This window comes from Apteryx mantelli, chromosome 17 (assembly GCF_036417845.1).
Source record: "Apteryx mantelli isolate bAptMan1 chromosome 17, bAptMan1.hap1, whole genome shotgun sequence".
Classification (NCBI taxonomy): domain Eukaryota; kingdom Metazoa; phylum Chordata; class Aves; order Apterygiformes; family Apterygidae; genus Apteryx; species Apteryx mantelli.
In genome coordinates this window covers 2555343-2575282 of record NC_089994.1, presented here as the reverse complement: position 1 = coordinate 2575282, position 19940 = coordinate 2555343, and the positions used below count along the sequence as shown (strand labels likewise).

Here is a 19940-nt window from a genome sequence, read left to right as displayed (position 1 = left end):
CCAAGGCCGGCTCCAGCGGGCCACCTGCTTTTGGCTTTCGGCCACCGCCCTGGGGAGCCACGCTGCCCGCCACGGCCCTGTGCCGAGCCCCGGCCCGGGGATGCAAGGTGACCTGCAAAGCAGGTGCCAACACCAGCCCATTTTCCTGTTTGCTCTTCCACACGGCGTGAAGAGCCACGTTTCCCTGCCCACGTTTCGCTTTGAAGTCACAGGAAGCGAAGCCCAGCCTGGAGCCGCGTAGGCCCGGGGCGCCTCGATTACGGGAGGGGACGGCGACACACGTGCCCCCACGCAGGGCTCCTTCCCGGCCGGCCGAGCGCAGGAGGAATGGAGGCAAAGCAAAGCCGTGCCGCTGGGTGCTGCAAACGCCGTCCCGCTGTGCTCAAGGTGGCTCCGGGCACCTCTCCAGCCAGGGATGAGACTCAGGGGCTGCACCCTGGACCCATTCGAATGGATCCCACTGCGGATCCTAAACAAGCCGCCAGTGCCCCGGCACCCATTAGCTTTGCATTACAGCACCTGTCCCCATGTACAGGCGTTTCACCCCCCGCATTGTCATCTCCGGCTGAGGAGGATCATCAGGACCAGTCCTTCGCACGTGGGACGCCCTCCGTGTTGGCTCCCGACCAGTCCCGCCGGCTGGCGGCCAGGTCGTTGTGCAATCCCCAGGGTGCAGTCGCCTCCCCCGGGTTTTGGGGACCGCGCAGGTAGGGCGACAACCAGGCTGTTGATCTTCCGCTCTAATAACCAGGCTATCCCAAAAAGGCTGCCACAACCCCACCAGAGCCCATGGGAGGCTCCAGCCCTGACGTCAGTGGATTTACAGTAATCCACTCCTAATCCACCCAAGTATGCGCCACTGCCACCTCTGCCTGGCCCCACGGCTCCCGGCACAGCTCCCGGCGCAATGCAATTCAGGGCTGGCTCCCTGGTGCAAAGGGGCGGAAGTTTTGTCCCCGGCTCGTCCCCAAAGGAGCCCATGCCAGGTCGCCCATCCCCTCCCATGCTGGCACCTTCCCCCCGTCAGGGCACGAATGCCGTGGGGAGGTGAGATGAAACACACATTTCTCCTCGCTCAAATTGCTAATGATGGGCGGAGAGGCCCTTCTGCACCACGATTAAACCCCGCAGTTGCAACACGGCTGGATTGCAACGGGCCACGTGCGGGGCCTCGGCTGCCAGGGCGGAGGTGGAGGTGCCGGTCCCCTCCACGCTGGGGACACGGCCAGGCGCCATCATGCCAGCAGCCAGGAGCTGGGGTCCCCTGCCAAAAACTGGCCTTGGTCGTGGCCCCACAGGGTGCCTGGCACCGCGGGGCGACCTGGCCGCACGCCCCACCAGCGCCTGTGCCGCGGGGTCGGCAGCCAGGCTAATCCTCGCCGCAAATCCCCCCACACAGGCAGCATGAGGCCACAGCGCGGGCAGCTGCCATGGCACAGGCACCAGGCACACGTGGGCTGCAGCGTGGGGCCAGCAGGTCACCCCACGGCTCCAGCACCCAGGCAGCCAGTCACCTGCCAGGGCAGAGGGGCACGTGTGAGTGTGCATGCGTGCACACGTCGCTGGGGTGTGGGTGTGCGTGGGTGTGTGTGTGTGCGGGTGCATGTGTATCCGTGGGTGCCTGTAGGCATGTGCAGGATTCTGCGTGCGGCATGTGCAGGTGCTTAATCCTGCGCGTGTGGCTCTATGTGTGTACATGGGTGTGCACATGTACACTTGTGCATTCGTGTGTGTATGCATACGTGTGCACAGAAATCCATGCATGCAAGTGTGTGCACAGGTGGGTGCCTCTGTGTCCACATTTGCCAGCGTGTGCACGTGTGCATGTGTGCACATGCATGTACATGCATGTGCATCTGTGCATCCATGTGTGTATGTGGTGTATGTCCACGGGCGTGTGTGAGTCCATGGGTGTCCACATGTGCACCAGCTTGTGTGCGTACACCTGATGGCGGGTATGCCTGTGTCTGCGTGCCCGTGGCTGTGCAGACGTGTGCACACGGGTCCCTGTGCACTGCGTGTCTGTGCATCCGGGTGTGCATGTCCATCTGCAGCCTGCGGGAGCCGTGTCACCGTGTTGCCATGTGCCCTGTGCCCGTGCTGTCCCCGTGCCCCAGTGCTGCCCTCACACTGTCCCTGTATCCCAGTGCTCCCTGTGCCCCCACACTGTCCCCGTGCCCCATCGCTGTCCCCATGCCCCAGCACTGTCCCCATGCCCCCATCGCTGTCTCCGTGTCCCACCGCTGTCCCTGTGCCCCCATCGCTGTCCCCCTGCCCCCCACGCTGTCCCCGTGCCCCATCGCTGTTCCCATGCCCCAGCACTGTCCCTGTGCCCCCAGCACTGTCCCCATGCCCCATCACTGTCCCCATGCCCCAGCACTGTCCCCATGCCCCCACCGCTGTCCCCGTGCCCCATCGCTGTTCCCACGCCCCAGCACTGTCCCTGTGCCCCCAGCACTGTCCCCGTGCCTCATCGCTGTCCCCTGCCCCATCGCCGTCCCCATGACCCATTGCTGCCCCCGCGCCCCCGCGCTGTCGCGGTGCCGGCGGCGCGGCTCCCCCTGGCGGCGGCGGCGGCGGCGGCGGCGGCGGCGGCGGCGGCGGCGGCGGCGGCGGCGGCGGCGGCGGGTCCTCCGCGGCGGCAGGGGGCGGCGCGGACGGGCGGCGCGGGGCCATGGCGGCGGTGCGGGCGGCGCTGCTGGCGCCGCTGCTGGCGCTGTGCCGGGGGGTGCCGGGGCCGCCGCCCGCCGCCCGCGTGGCCGTGGCCGTGGCCGTGGCCGGGGGGCGGCGCGGCGGCTCGTATACGCTGCGCGGCGCCGTGCTGGGCGGCCGGGCCGGGCCGGGCCGCGGGGCGCCGCGCGAGGAGGTGATCCGCGGCGGCCTGGTGCTGGTGAGCGGCCGCGGGCGGCGGCCCGGGCCGGGGGCGGGGGCGGGCGGCTCCGGGGCGGGGCGGGGCAGCGGCGATGCGGGGCGCCGGGCGCCAGGGGGCGGGCACGGGGGGCAGCGGGCACCGGGGGGATGGGCACGGGGGGCGGGGGGCACTGGGGGGGCAGAGGACAATGGGGGCAGGGGGCACTGGGGGGGCGATGGTCATTGAGGGGCAGAGGGCACTGGGCGGGCAGTGGGCAATGGTCATGGAGGGCAGGGGGCAACGGGAACGGGGTGGCAATGGGCACTAGGGGGTCAGTAGTCATTGAGGGGCAGCAGGCACTGGGGGGTAGTGGGCACTGGGGGGCAATGGGCACAGGGTGGTAATGGGCACTGGGGGGTCTGTGGGCACCGGGGGTCAGTGGGCACTGGGGGCCCACAGGCACAGGGGGGTGATGGGCGGCAGGGCAGGCAGAGGGGGCGCCACTGGACAGAGGTGCCAGGCGGCCCCGCAGGCGGAGGAGAGGTGCAGGCAGGGATGTGGAGGGCAGCAGCCACCTGGCCCTTCACTTCTCTGTGAGCTTCCACCCACACAGGCCCAGCTGAGGTCCTGGTCCAGCACAGTGCCCAGCTGCCCTGAGTGCCCATGGGCATCTGGGTGCTTTTGGGGTGCTGTGAGCCTCAGGCTCCAGGGGTCCGTCCTGGCTACGGCCCCCATCAACACTGCCCTGCCCTCAGGTGGGAGATGGGGAGCCCGAGCTGGGTGAAGAGGACAGCTGGATCGGCGTGGTGCCCGTGGGTGAGGAGCCAGCCGAGGTCCCCAGAGGCGCCAGGGAGGAGTCCTTCACCGCCGCTGTGGTCAGCAAGGTGACTCACCGCCCAGCCCGTGTCCTCCAGCGCTGCCCTCGCCTGGGCTGCAGCAGCGTTTGCTGGTCATGGGCCCCCAGGGCACCTCCTGGGGCGTTTCCTCGCCGGGTGCCAGGTGCTCCTGGCCTGTACCTGGGTGCCCAGTGCCCCTGTTTCCCATGGGGAGCTGGTGGGGGGAGGGTCCCGTGACAAGGCTCCCGGGGCTCCAGCAGTGCCAGCCCCTCCTTGCCATACACCACCAGGCCTTGGGTCCCCAGAGGCATATTGGTGCACTGTGCTGGCCTGGAGATCCCTGCGGCACTTCAGCTAGGAAAAGGGGGTGCTGGGTTACTCCTGGCACAGAGCAGCTGCCTGCACCTCTGGCTGCAGGGACTAAAATGGGGGTCCTTAAACCAGTCCTGCACTGGCTCCCTGATGCGGAAGGAGAGATGAATATTGCCTGGCAGCCCGTCCTCCCCCCGTCCTGCTCTCTGAGTCTCTATGAGCTCTGTGCCCTCTCTCTCCCCAGATGAAGCGAGCCCTGGTGCTGGGGGCATCGGCCCTGCTCATCCTGGCGCTGAACCAGAACGCAGTCCGAGAGGTAGGAGAGTCCAGGCGGCTCACGCAGCCCCACTGTGAGGTCCCCAAGCTGGTGGCTCCTCGTGCCCTGCTAATGGCTGTCGCTTTCTTGTCTGATGCAGCTGGATGTGTCCCAGCTTCTTGCCAAGCCCGTGATCGTGATCCAGTCATCAGAGAACGTCACCAAGCTGCTGGGAGCGCTGCTACGGTAAGGGGCTGGGGCTGGGGCAGCAGGAGGCAGCCAAGAGGGCTGTATGAGAGCCTCAGCTCTGGGTGTTATCCCCCAACTCGTGTTTGACTCCTGACGTTTGCAAACTCGTGTTTGTATGACGGCTGCTGAAGGGGAAGCAAAGCATGGCCAGTGCTCTTGTGCATCATCTGGAGGGACGGGGCAGGAGAAGGGATTTAACGCGAGCATCCAATGTGCTCCCCGCCGCTGCTCAGCGTGGCAGAGGAGCTGGGCCTGAGACACGTGTTTCCAGAGAGGGTTTGAGTTGAATCCACTGCTTCCTCAGGACCTGCGCCCTTCTGCAGGTTCCCATGGAGCTTTAGGAGCTGACAGTTGCTCAGCCAAGTCTTTTAGGACTCTTAGTACAAAGGAGCCAGGCTGTGCTTGTCCTCATCACCACCAGTATCCCCACCACCTGCAGCATTCGGACTGGGGAGGGCGCTGTCATCTGTGTCCCGGAGAAGGAGAGAGGGAAAGTGCCATTCTGGACTTCGTGTGATACAGAGCAGAGACTGGCAGGGCCCACGTTGGAGCTGTGGTGCTGAGCCAGTGCAGCAGAGAGGCAGATGGCTTTTTTGCTGTTTCTCTCCAGCCCCCTCTCTGACCAGTGCCGGGCCCGTGAGGGACTGTGCGGAGCAGCCGCGGGGACGAGGCACTCGCTGCCCCTCCCTGCCCTCTCCAGACACTCGTGGACCCCCTGAGCCCTCCTCTCATGTGGTAAATCAGTATTGCTGCGCTGGTTTTGCAGATGGGAAAACTGAGGCGTGGTGCTGGGAAGTGCCTTCTGCATGGTTGCTCAGAGAGCTGGGCACGGCTGGGAAGCAAGGAGCCTCTCGCTGCCACCCACCCCTACGTGCTCGTCCGTCCGCGCGGGCATGGCTTGGGGGTGGCCTCCCTCACTCGTGGCTCAGCGTGGCCGATGGGAAGGGGTGCTCCCTGGACATGGGGACCGCTGAGTGTCAGCTCCCCCTACACCCGCAGGACTGATGTTCTTCACACCTTTTGTTAACAGGGGGCTCCGAGCTACAGCAAAGATCACGTACCAGGCAGTGCTGCTGGAGAACCTGGTACGTAGTGAGGGTGGGCGCATGGCCATGCCCAGTCAAGCTGTTGTACTGTCACTAGCTGAGAGATGCGCTGACATTGGAGGGAGCAGGAGCCAGATCTGCAAAGGCTGTTGAAGCTGTGCCTCGGTTTCCCCCACTGACTTGTTCCAAGTCCTAAAGCAGTTGGAGCCAGGCACCCACCAGCCCAGTGCTTTGCCACCTGCAGTTCTTCCTCATCTCTCCATTTACAATTCAGCTCCTTGTTTCCCTCCCACCCCTGTGCTTTCCACCGAGCTGCAGCCCTGGCAGCAAGCTGAGATCCTGCTGCCTTTCATCATTAGATCTGAGGGCCCTAACGCTCTCTCGCTTTCACTTCTCTGCTCCAGGCTCCTTCCCCCTTGCCCACATCTGCTGGCCAAGCAGTGCCCGCAGGCTGCGCAGGCATGCTGGTGCTCTGGAGAGGGCTCGTGGGCTCTGGCTTGTGCACCTGCAGCCCAGGGTTGCAGGACCCTCGCCCTGTCCCAACACCCGCACTGTGCTGTGATGTGACACGGGCTCCCAGACAATGTTGTGTCCTGCCTTGCAGGGGGTGACTCTCACCCTGTGGTCAACCTGTGGTCTTTCCCGAGGGGGCCTCTACGGAGAGTGGCAGGGAGTCATCTGCACAGGAGAGAACAGCTCACAGGTCCAGGTGCGTGAGCAGCTCCCACGAGGGCTCCCCGTGTAGCCAGGGGTGTTTGTATTGCGGGAGCTGAACACACGGCTCCCAGTGATCGGCACAGAACCAGGGAAGGAAGGACGAGTGTGCCTGGCTTCACCATAGCAGTCAGAGGAGGGTGGAGCTTCTTGGGCAGGGACATGCTGTGCAGTGATGGGGCTGGAGGTGAATGGAGGGGTCTCCTGTTCACCCCCGTGTCCCTGACTGCCTCCCCATGCTGTTCCTGCAGAAGTACCTCCAGCAGCTCTGGAACACCATCCTGCTCATTGCCCTGCTCCTCTGCACAGGGGTGATTGTGCAGGCCCAGCGGCAGTCTCGGCAAGGCCTGTTGGAGCGGGATACCGAGGTGGGACATCCTCTGCTCTTCTCCTCGCACTGGAGAGATGCAGCCAGGGCCTGACCCTCTGTTCTGCCTTCGCAGCTGGACCTGAAGCAGCACATTCTGCGGCGGCTCTCGGCCCTGAAAACCCGGCAATACCATCCCGGCAAGCCACTCCAGAACCAGGCCTGCGAAATAGATAGCTGTGCCGTGTGCTTGGACCAGTTCCACAAGAGCCAGGTAGGGCTGGCAAGGCAGCCTGGTGCTGCAGTGGGAGGCCTGATTGCTCAGCAAGTCCTGATTGCTCCGTGATTTAGGACTGACCGGCACACTCCAGCTAATGTGATCACTTTGCTCAGTTCCAGCCTGGTTCCTCTTTCCTAGAGCTGCCTGACCTCTGCCTGTGGGGCTGAGGCTCCTCTCCTCTCAGCTTACAGGGGCTGAGATGTCCCCACAAGGGAGATGCGAGGCAGAGGATTATCTCTTTGTCTTGGGCACTTGGCTGGTCTGTGTGACAGGCAGAATCGTGGCCCAGCTAACCTAGTCACTGCACCCTGCCCAGCTCCGCTCATGTCTCCTGTTTGCTTCTTCTTCACAGTGGCTGCGGGTGCTGCCATGTTCCCATGAGTTTCACCGGGACTGTGTGGACCCCTGGCTTCTCCTGCAGCAGACCTGCCCTCTCTGCAAGCACAACATCCTGGGTAAGAGCAGCACCTGGGCTGGAGAGTCTGTCTTCCTGGGCAGCATCCCCAGCCATGCCATGCATCCTGCTCTGGGGCACATTCCCAGTGTGGTCCTGGTCAGAGGAGGCCTGCCTCCAACCTCTGGGGGCAGGCAAAGAGAGGCAAACACAGCAAACGACCTCTCTGCTGGGCTCTCAGGGGCCCTCAGAGCCTCCTAACCCATCTTGGAGGTCTGGCTGTCCCACTGTGGTGGGGGACCAGGTGGACCAGGGAGCATGTTTGTGCAGGGGGAGGGCTGGGGAGGAATTGGGAATTGTTGCCAGCCAAGGGCTGTTGTCTGCTCCCAGCATCCCTGTGTGACAGCCCTCCCTCATTCTCCCTTCCAGGGAACTGCCGCGGAGAGAGCTAGCTGGCCTGACGGATGTGCTCTAGGGATGGATCCACCACTGCTCCAGGAAAAGCCGGGGAGAGGGAGGGGGGCAGGGACAGGCATGGGGTGCTCTGCGAGCTGTGCTCAGTGCTGGAGCGGGGCCAGTGCAGCGGGCTGAGCTGGGGCTGGGGAGGTGAGGGGGGCCCTGCCCTTGTGCTCAGCTCAGCATGGGCTGTGGCCTTCATGGCATCCTGGCAGCACCAGCTGGTGCCTGGCCGTTAGGAGAGCAAAGGATCCTGGAGCTCTCCCCTCTTGGGATGAGTAGAGGGGGTGGGGGGACACATTTGGGCAGTCTGAACGGCTGGTGCTAGGGGTTAGGGGCAATGGGTGTGGGGAAAGGAAGCTGCGGGGGCACCCATGGGCATAATGAGGGCAGGGATACTGGGGCTGTAGGCAGGGTCTGAAGGCCCTAAATGGGAGAGCCCTGGCCTGGCTGCTCCCTCTCCCCACTTGTAGTAATCTTTCTCCTTTTCTAAGTCTCTTTTGTATTTGCCCGTGGCTGTGGCGAGGGGGTGCTGGCAGCGAGCCGTTCCCCGGCAGTCGGGGCTGTCCCAGGGCCGTGCTGCACCCGAGCTCAGCAGGGCAGCTTGGCTGCCCGCTGTGCGCCCAGGGCGCGTTGGGTGGCAGGTCTGTCAGAGCCGAGGGATGGGGACGGAGCTGGCAGGGCTGCTGGGTGACCCGCCGCCCCGCTGCTCATGGCGGGAGGGCAGGGGGGGTGCTGAGCGCTTCTTTATTTATCCTAACTTATTAGAGAGGACAGCACGAGTTAGCTGCAGAGACTGAACACAGAGTCACAGGTGGGCTGCAGTGTCCAGGAACTCGCCGCGAGCCTTGGATGGCTCCTGGTTCCAGGTGGCAGCCAGAGGCGGCTGGACTGAGGCATCGTATGCGTCCAAAGCCACCCATTACTATTAAATTCAGAGCAAAGAGCAGCCTGCTGTGTCCTGTGTCACCCTTTGCAGATACGGATCAGGCTGGTGCTGCCCCCAACACCCTCCCATCTGGGACTTGGGTTGCTCACCACCCATCGCATGGTGCTGCTCGCGTACCAGCCCTGCACCCAGGTGGGGAGACTGCCCTCCGGGCCACGCGCAGGCAGCGCCAAGGCTTGCAAGCTCACAGGGATGCTCAGGGCCAGTCTGTTCTGGAGGCTCGGGAGTCCCCGACCGCTGTGACTACTTACCACTGCTGTGCAGTACAGAGAAAGCAGCTTTCCTAGACTGGGTCTGTGCTGGTGAATTAAACACAGCTCAGACTCCTCTCATCCTGAAGACAGCTGGCATGGGATGGTGTGAACTCTGCCTATAAATTCTCTTACCCTTCAAAGCAGGGTGGCCACATCCCAGTCACCTCTTGGGAACGGTTCCTGGCCTGAGCTGCCTCTTGAACTGTGCCCAGGCATCGTCTGGGTGACTGTGAAGTAGCCAGGATTGAAGCCATGCCAGGGATTACACAAGCAGCTTAGCCAGGGGCGACTGAGCGCCAGGGCCCAGGAATGTTCCTGGCACTATTTAGTTAATTGTACAGAGCCAGCCCTGCACTCCCAGGCAGCATTTCCCTCACAAGGTCTCCAGCAGATGTGCTGCTCAGTGCCCTTGCTGCCAGGGATGCTTGATACCTGCTGGGAGAGCCAGCGCTCTGGGCAGAGGGGCTATTTGGATGGCCCCCCTGGGCTGTGGGAGAGGAGAAGGGGGCATGCCAGCCCTGTGCAGCCCAGCCCTCTGCGCCATAACCTGCTGGGAGGTTAAACAGCGGGGCCCTGCTGGCCTGCATTTTATCACAAGCCACAGCGTTGCCCAACCGAGAGGGACAACAGGGGAAACTGCACGGGCACGTTCATTCCAGCAATCGTCCTGCAGAAAACGGCAAAGGAAGAGCCGGAGGCCTGCCGTTAGCCTGAGCCTCGGCGTAGCCCCCTGCCTGCTGTGGGGACTGTCTCCTGGGCCAGCACTGTGCTGGTTCCTGAGCCCGCCACGTGCTGCCATTCATCAGGCATACTGCCTTTCCAGGCCGCTCTGCCTGCTGTGATCCTCGTGTTAGATGCTGCAGTAATGGCATTGGGAGCTGGGCAAGGGTGGGTGGCACAGACCCAAAGGGTGCCCTGCTGCATGGGAGCCAGTGAAGAAAGGGTTTCTCTGCTCCTAAACCCCAAGGCTTGAAGGGGCCCTGCTCGCTCCCCCCCAGCCCAGCCCAGCTGGGAGCAGGGGAAGGGAAGACAGGCCCAGATTGCCCAGTGGAACATACCTTCATGTTTGCACAAACAGATAACAAGGTCCCAAGGGGAATGGTAGGCAGCTCTGTGTTGCTCATCAAAAGCTTTGTTTCTGTGGTAGACTCTTAAGCTTCTATTTCTGGTGGCTCCTGGTGCTGTGAGAGGAGAGGCTGTACGCTCTGGCAGCGCTGCCTCTCCCTCTTGGCTCACTGTGGGTGCCAAGCACCAGGCCCTCAGCTGGGAGCGAGAGGCAGGGACCAGCCTTACGCGTGGGGTCTGCAGAGGGTGGCTTTGTTGGCTGGCTGCTGGGAGGTCTCCGGTGGGTCTTGCCTGTGGATCTGTGTGCCCCTGCACCATCCCTGCTGCCTTGGCTGCTCGGGGGCCTGCAGGGGGAAGGCGCATAAGAAGATGGAAGGGAGGAAGAAGAGGGAAGCTCCACAGCCCCTTTCTTTGGGTTCCTACTCACCCCGTTGCTGGTCCACGGAGATCCTGTGCGCCAGCCTCCCAGCCGCGCTGGCTGCTGAGCTGAGTCCACAGCTGGGCCTGTGGGACGAGCTGGGGAAGAGAAAAGGGGGTGAAAACCTTCCCGCACCTGGCTCCGCTGTCGTGGGTCTTGGCCTCTGCTCTGGGTCGACGTCACCACTGAGCTGCTGGCGGTGGTACAGTGATCTTGTAAAAGCAGCCACAGCAGGGCCATGAACCAGCCCTGGCCACGCTGGCAAACAAGCCTTCCTCCGCTAGCCCCTGTGCTACACCAGTCTGACCTCTCGGAGAGGCACAGAGCCCAGGCTCTGGCCTTTCCCAGGGCAAGTACATGTTTGACCGGCTTGAGAGGACCCAGTGGCAGAAAAACAGGACCATCTAGAAGTCTCAGGAACTCATGGACAATCCCTTATCCAAAGAGCTGCCCAGCTAGGCAGCAGTAAAAGCCCAGCCCTGCCCAAGTGCACACAGGGGCTGCAGCAAGGGCTGCCCTGAGTTTGGACTGGGGCTGCACTAAGGTTCAGCAGCAGCACAGACAGGGCAGGACAACACAGCCTTACCACGCTACTAGCAGGCTCCAGCAGTGAGACCAGCTCCTGTCACGGCACCTGCAGCTCTACCAACCCAGGCCGGGGCTCTCCTACGGGTGCCTGCCCTGATCCCGCCGATTGTGGCAGGCTCTGAAATGCTGCCAGGGACTGCTCAGCCCCCTGATACCAGTGTGCATCCTGCTCCATTTGCTCAGGTACCAGGTCTCATGCAGACACCTTCCCCTCTAGGCTGCCCTCTGCCTTCCTCTTGCTGGAGCAGGCAGCCCTCATGAGCCTGGAGGTATGGCCATGGACACACTCCTGTGCTGCCTCTCAGGGGAGGGTCTCTGCGGAGTCATCTGGGCTCTGCCCTCATCCCTGCCTGGCCCAGCGGTGCCTCTCAGAAGTGGATCTGGCAGCACTAGCACCGGCAGGGAATTCCCAGCCCCAAGAGATGACAGCCTTTCTCCATCAAGCAGCTGGAGGTTGGGCTGAGGCCAGTCCCCTTGACTCCTCCCTTCCCAAAACACCACAACAACGAACCAGCCTGAACCCAGTGAATCGGAGCAGGAAGGGCTGAACCAGGGGAATGGCATCACAGCGTATCGCACCAGGCCCTGTTTCCAGCTGGAGCAAGACATGCTTCAACAGCAGCTGGCTCTGGGAAGGAAAGGCTGCTCCAACTGCAGCTCACATGCTGTTAGCACGAGCTCCTGCACTGCCTGGCTCCGTAGCATTTGCTCTGAGCGAGTGAATGACCCTGTTGCCGCTGCCCATGGTTGCAGGGAGAACAGCCTGGCACAGGGGCCGGGCTGCCAGCGCCTGCAAGTAGCAGGTACTGCTTGTGCTGCAGTGCCCGCAGCATCACCTTAGCTGCTCCGGCTTGGAAAGTGTCAGACAGGAGTACCAGGTTCAGCTGCCTTGGGCTCAAACAGGTTCCCAAAGGTGGGATCAGTGGGCCAGATGTCTGCATTTCCTCTGCAGTGAGCACAGGACTCAAATACTGCTCTGGACAGGCATTGCTGCTGCTGATGTGATGGCAGCTGGGATGAATCCCAGCCCTGCTGCCTGTAAAGGGGTGGTCTCCAGTCCCTCTGAGTGGCCTGGAATGGTCCTGGGATACGTAGTACCCCAGTGGTGCATGTATCCCCTCTCTCCCCATGATATCCACCTCTCAGGAGCACCCTGTGTTGGGTGCAGCCTCACCTTCAATACTCCTTGCTGAGCTGCCGCCTTCACCTTGGCTAGTGCAGCCCTGAGCCGTGTGTTCTCCTGCTCCAGGATGCTGAGCCTGATGTTGTTGGCCTGCAGCTGCTTCTCCATGTCCTCAGTGAAACTCCCAGTGCCTGCAAACCAAATACAGTCCCTCGTGACAGGAGCCCAAGTTCAGCCCTCTACCTGTTCATTTGTGGTGTTGATGGCACACGGAGGAGAGACGGGCAGCTCCTCCTTCAGAAGGGCTCCAGCCCCGACTCCCAAATTCCTCACTGAGCTGCAGCAATGCTGTGATGCTCAGGTAAGGCTCACCGCTCACACCACCTCCCCAGGGGTGTGTACCTTCGCTGGTGACATTAGGGAGGTGCTTTCCCCCATGCCTAGTGTGCTCCCAGGAGCAGACACCCTATACCAGAGGCTCCATCTATACTGCCCAGGACCACTTGCTCAGCCCTCCTTCCTCCTGAGCAGGCTGGCTCCAGGCACACTGCCCACTGGGAACAGGCCTTCCCAGACTGAGGAGGACAAGGACTGTTGGGGAGGTGGCAGCTGGGACCCAAAACTGTGCCAGGGAGCATGACGGCAATGTAACAGCAAGGAAAAACCCAGCCACCCCCAAGCCTGTGCCATGGCCTTGCTTTATTTACTGGCCCAGATGCGGTCAGAGAAGTCCTGACTTTTGTAGGCAGGGAAGGCTCAGGAGCAGGAGTATGAAGAACAGTAACCACATTGGTACCGGCTTAGCACAGCCCAGGGACCCTTCCCATCTGCAGCTGGACCTTTCCCATCTGCAACTGGCTCATATTAGTGGGACAACTTGAGCTATTCAAATAATGTTGACAAGTCTGAGGCCAACATGATCCCCAGTGAGCCCCAGGGAAGGGGGTAGTGGGGCAGGGAGGCTGTGGGAGCTCCCCTTCCACCGCTGCCTGCTGCCTTCTACCCCTTCCTCTCCCTTACTCTCAAACTGTGTCTCAACGGGGACATGGAGCTCTGGGAAGGACACCAGCAGCCTTTCCCGTTCCTTCAGCTCCTGGACCAGCTCCTCCAGGCCAGAAACATTTGTGCGTAGCTCAGAGATGGACTGCTCCAGGCCAAGCTTCTCCCGCTGCAGGGTGTCCAGCAGCTTCTGTGGTGCACAGCAGAAAGACAATGAGGTTTGCAGAGCGCCCTCCCAAAGCCCAATACAGTGCAATCTGGGGGTGGCCCACAGAGTTCAAAATGCAGCTCTTTACAGCTGCCAGGGAAAGCTCTCTTTCCTTGTGGGATAAAGATGTCCCACAGCAGTGTGATGAGCTGCAGGGTCTCAACAATAATGGTCCCTGTGTGAGTCTGAAACAAGAGTCCAACCATAAAATATTGTGCGTGTCCAGGAACATGCACTCTGGAGACACGGGGAAGCTGTCTGAGGAGTTGGTTCCTGCTGCTCCCCTTTGTCTAGCCTCCCAGGGAAAATCAGCAGATTTGTCTGCGCAAGGGCTGAGGAAGAAGGGTCTTGCCAAGGTGGTTGTTGGGTGGAAATGGTCACCTGACTAGAGCCAGGGCAATGTCACACGTGGTCCCAGAGGAACCCTGCTGGGAAGCCCCTAGCAATGGGTGGGGGACAGGACAGTGGGTGGCTCTTGACACCCCCTTGGCACAGCTGTGTCTCGCTCCGGCCCACTGGCCCAGGAAGGGGCGTCCACTGCTCAGCAGGGTACCCTGCTCCTGGAGGCTGAGTGCCAGTGCTGACCTGTTGCACCTCTAGCTGGCACTTGCTCTGCTCCCACTTCTCCTGGCTCTCCTTCAGCTGCTCTGCCAGCCTGGCCTTGTCCTCCTCGGCTTCTCCCAGACTGCCTCGCAGCTCCTCGCACTCCTGGTCCAGGCTGTCCAGCTGCTGCAGCAGAGCTCTCTGCTTGGCCTGGAGGGACTGCACGGAAGAGGCAAGCATGTAAGGGACTGCTGCTCCAGGTCTCTGCTGCCTTTAAGCCGGGAAGGCATTTCAACCCTGGGACCACAAGGAAGCAGGGACCCAAGAAGACAATGGCTTGTGGCAGCAGCTAAGCAGGCAGTGAAGAGGCACTGGGGAAGGTAAGTCGTAACCCAGGGCAGCACTGGGCAAGGAAGGCTCAGCCAAAGCACAGCATGGCTAGGGCACAAAAAGCTGTGCAGAGCCCCCTCACTAGTGCTGACTGAGGGTGGGCATATCAGGGCACATCACGGTCCAGGACCATGAGTGAGATCTCTTTACCTTCCCTGCTTACACCCTGGTTTAAGGCCAAGGTGAGAAGAAGTCGGCCCACAGGCAGCCTGTTCCCAGGCAGCGTGGGTACGTGGCATGGGACGAGAGCCGGGACGGTGGGCAGGACAGAGCAGGCGAGTGGTCGGTGCCACAGAGCAGCTCTGGAGCAGGGGAGAGCTGGCAGCAGCAGGCCTGGTCATACCTCCTCATGCCTCAGCATACTCTCCACTTTGGCCTTCTCCTTTTCTAGCTGGATGGTGATGGCGCTCAGCTCCTGGCCCATGCCTTCCTGCTGGCCAGTGAGCAGCTGCACCTTCTCCTCCAGCTCCAGCATCTCGCTCTTGGCCACCATCTTGGTTCTCATGTCCTCCAGCAGGGTTTTCTTGGTCATCTCTGGGGAGACAGAGCACCTTCAACCCAGGCTGGGCAGGAGGGGGAGAAGCTCCTAGAGACAAGGTGCCTTTATGGGGCCCTCTACCCTCAACAGGCCCTGGTGAGGGAATGAGGTAGGTCTGAGAGGAAGGCTGTGCTCCCCTGCTGTCCTGGAGACTCTGAATCCAGTCAGCACCAGCACAGCCCAACAAACACAACCTGGCAGACAGGTTGCACAGTTAGAGCACGTTTAGCTGTGAAGGGTGCATGGTATAGGCCTAGGGTCCTCACTCCTCTTCCTGCAGACACAGGTCCCCTCGCCACAGCTGCCTGGATGGGCATCTGGCTGGGTGGCAGAGCTCCTGCTCTTGAGCATGCTGAGTGGGCAGTGGCAGGACTTGGGATGAGCCAGCATGGATCCCACTGTCACACAGCTTCTTTCCAGCCCCACAAGGCACAAGGCTTCCCCCTGGGACTTCACTCTCTGGTGATCGCTGTGGGTCTGAGGAGCCGGGGACCTTACTCCTGTCCCTGGCTGTCCCAGGGGGCCCACTTCTAGCACTAGATGATGTTAAGCCAATATAATGATGGAGGCCATCTACACACTCCATTCCAGTTCTCCTCTCATTCCCACCAGCACTAAGCATGAGTGATTTCAGGAGAGCCAGGAGTTACATATGTGTAAAAAAAGTGTGAGATCAGAGCAAGATCTCTGGATGAGATCTGCCAGCTGGTTGAAGCCTCAAGGATCCTTACCCAGCTCCTGCAGAGTAGCTTGCTTAGCAGCCAGCTCTTCCTTTAAGGTAGAGATTCGTTCTTCCAGCAGAGCAGCTCCTAAATCAATGAGAAAACTCAGCTAAACTTTTCACAGCTCCTCAATGAAACTAAAATAAGGAGGCAGCAAATGACTGTGCCAAAGCATTCCTCATCCACTAATAGTATCATGCTGTGCTTCAGCAGAGAGAAGTCAGTGAAAGGACATAGACAACCAGCTTCCACTGACTGGGGTCAGAGTCTCACAGCAGGGATCAGGCATGAGATGCTGTGTAGCAACAGAGCATGGAGAGCCCTGAGAAGTTTGCAGGGAGGTGGAAATGAGAAAGTGAGGAGGGGTGACGGAGGGGTGCAGCAAAGGAAGCATCAGGAAGAGCAGTGGTCCCAGTGCACTGAGCCTCATCTGCTCCAGGCGGGGAGCTGCTAAGAGTTGCTGTCAAGGGATGGATGAAGGGGAAACTTCCATGATAAAGGAAAGTCCACAGCAAAGCTTCTCTCTGGGTCTCAGCCACAGGACTATGGAGAAAACACCTGAAAGCTGAGGAGCAACTCTAAAGGCAACAGGCATTTGCTGATGATATTTGGGCCTATCAAAATCCATGGCAAGCCCTGCTCATTGCAGTGGGACCAAGACTTTATCAGGGGCTCTGTGGTTCTGCAAATACCCACTGTTCCAGGAGGGGATGCTGGGAACTACACTGTACCTCTCCGTAGGTCCTCCTTGTCCCGCTCCAGTTTGACTACAGTCTCCAAACACTCTTTCTTCTTTGCTTCCATGGTCTGCTCAGCCTCCTTCCTCTGCTGTTCTTGGCTTTCCTTCTCCTCCTGAAGCAACTTGGCAAACTCCTCAACCTGCTTCCGCAGCTCATCCTTCTGTTTCTCTGCTTCTTCCAGCTTCGACTTCAGAGGGTTTATCAGCTGCAGCAGCATGTCGAGATGTTTGCTGATCCGGGAGAGGTCCTTGCTTTGTTCTGAGGCCCAGTAACTCATGTCCATTACAGAGAGGGTCCTTCCACCCATGGTCTCCTCCAATGTCTCATGGAATCTGCTCAGAGCTGAGGGGATGTTCTGACTCTGGCAGATGCTGGTGATGGCTTTGCTGACCTCCCGGAGGCTGGCTTGTGCACTAGCACATGAGTCACAGGGTACCAGAGATGACTCAGTTGTCTGCGTGGAGATGCTGTGGCTGCTCTCCGTGATGCTACATGCAGACCTGGGCAGTGAGCTGCCAGAGATGTCGCAGTCTGGCACACTGACACTCTGCAACAGGCACAAAGAGGTTGACTGGGCAACATCTGTGGATGAGGTTAACTCTGAAACTGTAGGCAAACAGCTCTTCAAACACTCCTTCTCAGTTTTCACACTCTCAGGGGTAGATTTCAGTGTGGGGATGTCTTTTCTGCAAGTCTTCTTCTGGTGGAGAGAGCACAGTAGAGAAACATAGGGCCCAGATTGAACAGTGCAACCAAGTCAGCAGCAAATGATCCATATCAACCTGAATGCAAAAATATTAAATGTGGGAATGGGGCATCAATGAGAGTGCAGCCAAGTGGCTATGAGGGCCTCTTGGAAGGAGGGAAGTTCCAGGAACTTGGGGGAGGAATAGTGTCACAAAGCAGTCGGAGTTTCTTATTTATTGTGCTCTATATCTTACATATCCATATCTTACAACCAAGACAAACAGCTAATAAACGAAAGACCAATTTCTTCACGCAGTCCATGGGTACTCCCTGATGGAGGATGCCAGGGAACTGAATTTTAAAAGCTGCCAGGTAGTTTTTCAGCCACTGATACCTTAGCCAGGTAGAGGCTGTGGTTTCACAGTGGAAGGCCTTTGCCCTGAAATTTGCTCCCCAGCTCCTGTTCTTGTTATTATCTCTTCCTTCATGCCTCCGTACACTGTCTCATGGGTAAGCCAGAACTGTTATGAGACCATGCCACCCGCCAGGGCAGGGCTCTCTCCTGCTCTGTCACCTCTGCACTGCCACACATGTCACGTGGCATCCCAGAGAAGGACCGTGACCTCAGCACCACACTGTGTGCAGGCCTGAGGCAGCTTCTGAATTGCGGAGGGTTGAGGCAAGGGTCATTTTTGTGAGCCTTGCCCTCAGCTCGCAGCACTTGAGGGTCCCTGTATATCCCACCTCGGTCAAGAGCTGCTGGTAGAGGGCTCCCAGTTTCAGCATGCTGTTCCAGTACTTCCGCACTGTCAGCCCTGCCGACATGCAGGGTCCCACCGGCCGCGCCGGGGGGATGGCTTTCTCGCTGAGCAGGTTTTCTGCGTAGCCTGTGAAGCTCTGAAGCAGCAGGAGCAGCCTTCTTCGACAGAAACGAAACACAGCTTAGAGCAACACAGTATTTGTAATAGGGAAAGGGCCTTTGGCATTTAACAGTGCAGGGCCGGGGCTGAGGCAAAGAGGTTCCCCTCCCTCCCCATTCCTTGGACAATTTGAGTTTGGCCAAGGAGGCTGGATGTCAGCACTCGTGCGACTCCCCTCCTCAGTCCTGAATCACTCAAAGGAGCAACATTTGGTGGGATTAAAACCCAGTTGCAAAGATGCAGACTGTGCAATCTGCTTGCAGGGGTTTAGCGGAGGGGGACGTACTCTTGGCGCAGTCAGCCAGTTCCAGGAGATTTGGGGCACTAAGGCTGCTGATATCAAGGCCAAATTGTTAGGGCCAAACATCCAGAACCAGCTCTGCACGAACGGCTTGTCTTTAAAATTGAGGAGTATCTTCCTTAACCCAGATTGCAAAGGGCTCTTTTGCCTCCCAGGCTCTCCAGATGTAGCTGCGATTAGGTCTGAGTGTTCCCAGGGTTTGGGGGGGCTATTTAACAAGAGGGGCACCACAGCAGGGACCACACAACAACCGCTGTTTAATAACTTTCAAAAAGGGGAGACACAGTTAAAGGCCCTTTGAGAGTCCCAACTGATCCATAGACCCTAGTGTAGATTATAATGATGGTGTCAGGGCCCAGAGCACATTCCCGGTAGCTCTGATCCCACTCATGCAAGGAAAAGGACTTGGGTTTTAACATTCAGCACAGGTGGGCTGGGCTCTGGCGCACAGGTCCCACACTTCCAACTGCAGACATGACAACACATTTCTCCAAGCAGAAATGCAGCTACGTGGACACATTTGACAGGCTGGACACAGAAATGTTGCCTTTCTTCCAAAGGGAAGGAGCCGCCGGGCCAGCCAGCCTTCTTTTAAAAGGAGTAGGGGATGGTTTGGGCTCGTTTTCCCTTCTCACCTGTCAATCACCAGCTCCAGCAGCACCACATGGGAATGCTGGGTGAACTCGAGGTCGTTCTCCACGTAGTCGTAGCGCTCCAGCAGCTCCGCCAGGTCCAGCTCGCAGGACACTTTATCAGGGAACTTCCAGGAAGGGTAACGAACAGCCCCAGCCCGGGAGAAGACGTCGGCAATGGCTCTTTGCAGGTCTGTGATGTCGGCCCTCAGGCTGTCCATGCAGGTGGGGCTGCCCAAGAGGTGCGCCATGCCGGGGTGGCAGGATGAGTCCCTGCGGGATGAGGCCCCACGGCTCTGGCCCAGCTCGGCCCACAGGCCACACTGATGCTACACTGTGTCCAACGAGCTCCTGGTCCACCAGGAAAAGGCTGTGGAGGCTGGCTGGCCGCTGGGCTGTAGGCAGGAGCTCTGCAGGACCAAGGCTGAGCTGAGGCCAGCGCAGGATGGGGACACGCAGGCGGCACCAGGTCAGATCCTACACGCCAGGTCAGACCCTATGTGCCGGGACGGACTCTGCACACCAGGATGGACCTATGTGCCGGGACGGATCCTATGCACCAGGACAGATCCTATGTGCCGGGATCAGCCTGATGCACCGTGATGGACCCTATGTGCCAGGACAGACCTGATGCGTCGGGATGGACCCGATGTGCCCAGATGGACCCTATGCAATGGGACAGACCCAACACACCAGGATGGACCCTACTCATGGGGACGGACCCTGCGCCGAGGCTGTGCGAGGCCGGGCTGTGGGGGCCGGTGCCGGCAGGGCCACGCTGTCAGGCCCCCGCAACGCACCCGGGGTGTCTGGGCCGTGCTTCGGGGACTGGGGGGGAGCGGGGGATGGAGGGGGCGGGAAGGGCGCCCCGGGGGCCTGGCGGGGCGTCCCGGAAGCTGGGGGCACCGGCAGCAGGCCCCGGAGGGACGGGGAAGAACCAGCCGCAGGTCACGGGGACGGGAGCCGGCCGGCAGGGGACCTGCCGGGGGGCCCTGGGGAGACGGGGGGGACCGGTGTGGGGGCCCCGGGGGGACAGGGGCCGGGGACGGAGGGGCGGCGATCCCCGGGGGGGGGTGGCGAGGCGGCGCGGAGGCGCCCGTGAGGGGCGCGGGGACACGGACCCACCTGCCCCGGCCGCGCCGCGCCGCGCCGCTCCGCCCCG

At 60.7% G+C, this 19940-nt stretch overlaps 2 protein-coding genes across 3 annotated transcripts; one reads left to right on the top strand and one right to left on the bottom strand.

The window, feature by feature from the left end:
- Nucleotides 1–2674: 2674 nt before the first annotated feature.
- RNF215 (ring finger protein 215) lies at nt 2675–8650 on the top strand. Its single transcript, XM_067306920.1, has 10 exons — nt 2675–2890; nt 3607–3735; nt 4244–4315; nt 4416–4501; nt 5535–5589; nt 6155–6259; nt 6516–6632; nt 6708–6845; nt 7204–7306; nt 7675–8650. The coding sequence occupies exons 1-10, from the start codon at nt 2675–2677 to the stop codon at nt 7695–7697; spliced, it is 1044 nt and encodes a 347-aa protein (XP_067163021.1). The 3' UTR covers nt 7698–8650.
- Nucleotides 8651–9957: 1307 nt separating this feature from the next.
- Nucleotides 9958–19592, bottom strand: CCDC157 (coiled-coil domain containing 157). Of its 2 annotated transcripts, none has more exons than XM_013954792.2 (10): nt 18782–19592; nt 17670–17844; nt 16230–16938; nt 15508–15585; nt 14582–14772; nt 13891–14067; nt 13119–13287; nt 12150–12289; nt 10397–10485; nt 9958–10313 (listed from the first exon to the last, which is right to left on the bottom strand). In XM_013954792.2, the coding sequence occupies exons 1-10, from the start codon at nt 19027–19029 to the stop codon at nt 10064–10066; spliced, it is 2226 nt and encodes a 741-aa protein (XP_013810246.2). In that variant the 5' UTR covers nt 19030–19592; the 3' UTR covers nt 9958–10063. The 2 variants fall into 2 exon arrangements, with proteins under 2 accessions (XP_013810246.2, XP_013810248.2); XM_013954794.2 differs by having other exon boundaries at nt 17670–17841.
- Nucleotides 19593–19940: the final 348 nt, after the last annotated feature.

What these genes read in the sequence shown, in the direction of transcription:
- RNF215 (XM_067306920.1), top strand. Translation starts at nt 2,675, where the DNA reads ATGGCGGCGGTGCGGGCGGCGCTGCTGGCGCCGCTGCTGGCGCTGTGC. An exon ending in CAGTGCTGCTGGAGAACCTG is followed by an intron (nt 5,590 to 6,154) that starts GTACGTAGTGAG and finishes CCTGCCTTGCAG; the next exon opens with GGGGTGACTCTCACCCTGTG. An exon ending in CTGCAAGCACAACATCCTGG is followed by an intron (nt 7,307 to 7,674) that starts GTAAGAGCAGCA and finishes TCTCCCTTCCAG; the next exon opens with GGAACTGCCGCGGAGAGAGC.
- CCDC157 (XM_013954792.2), bottom strand. Translation starts at nt 19,029, where the DNA reads ATGGCGCACCTCTTGGGCAGCCCCACCTGCATGGACAGCCTGAGGGCC. An exon ending in AGCTACTCTGCAGGAGCTGG is followed by an intron (nt 14,773 to 15,507) that starts GTAAGGATCCTT and finishes CTGTCTCCCCAG; the next exon opens with AGATGACCAAGAAAACCCTG. An exon ending in GCCAGCTAGAGGTGCAACAG is followed by an intron (nt 13,288 to 13,890) that starts GTCAGCACTGGC and finishes TGTGCACCACAG; the next exon opens with AAGCTGCTGGACACCCTGCA.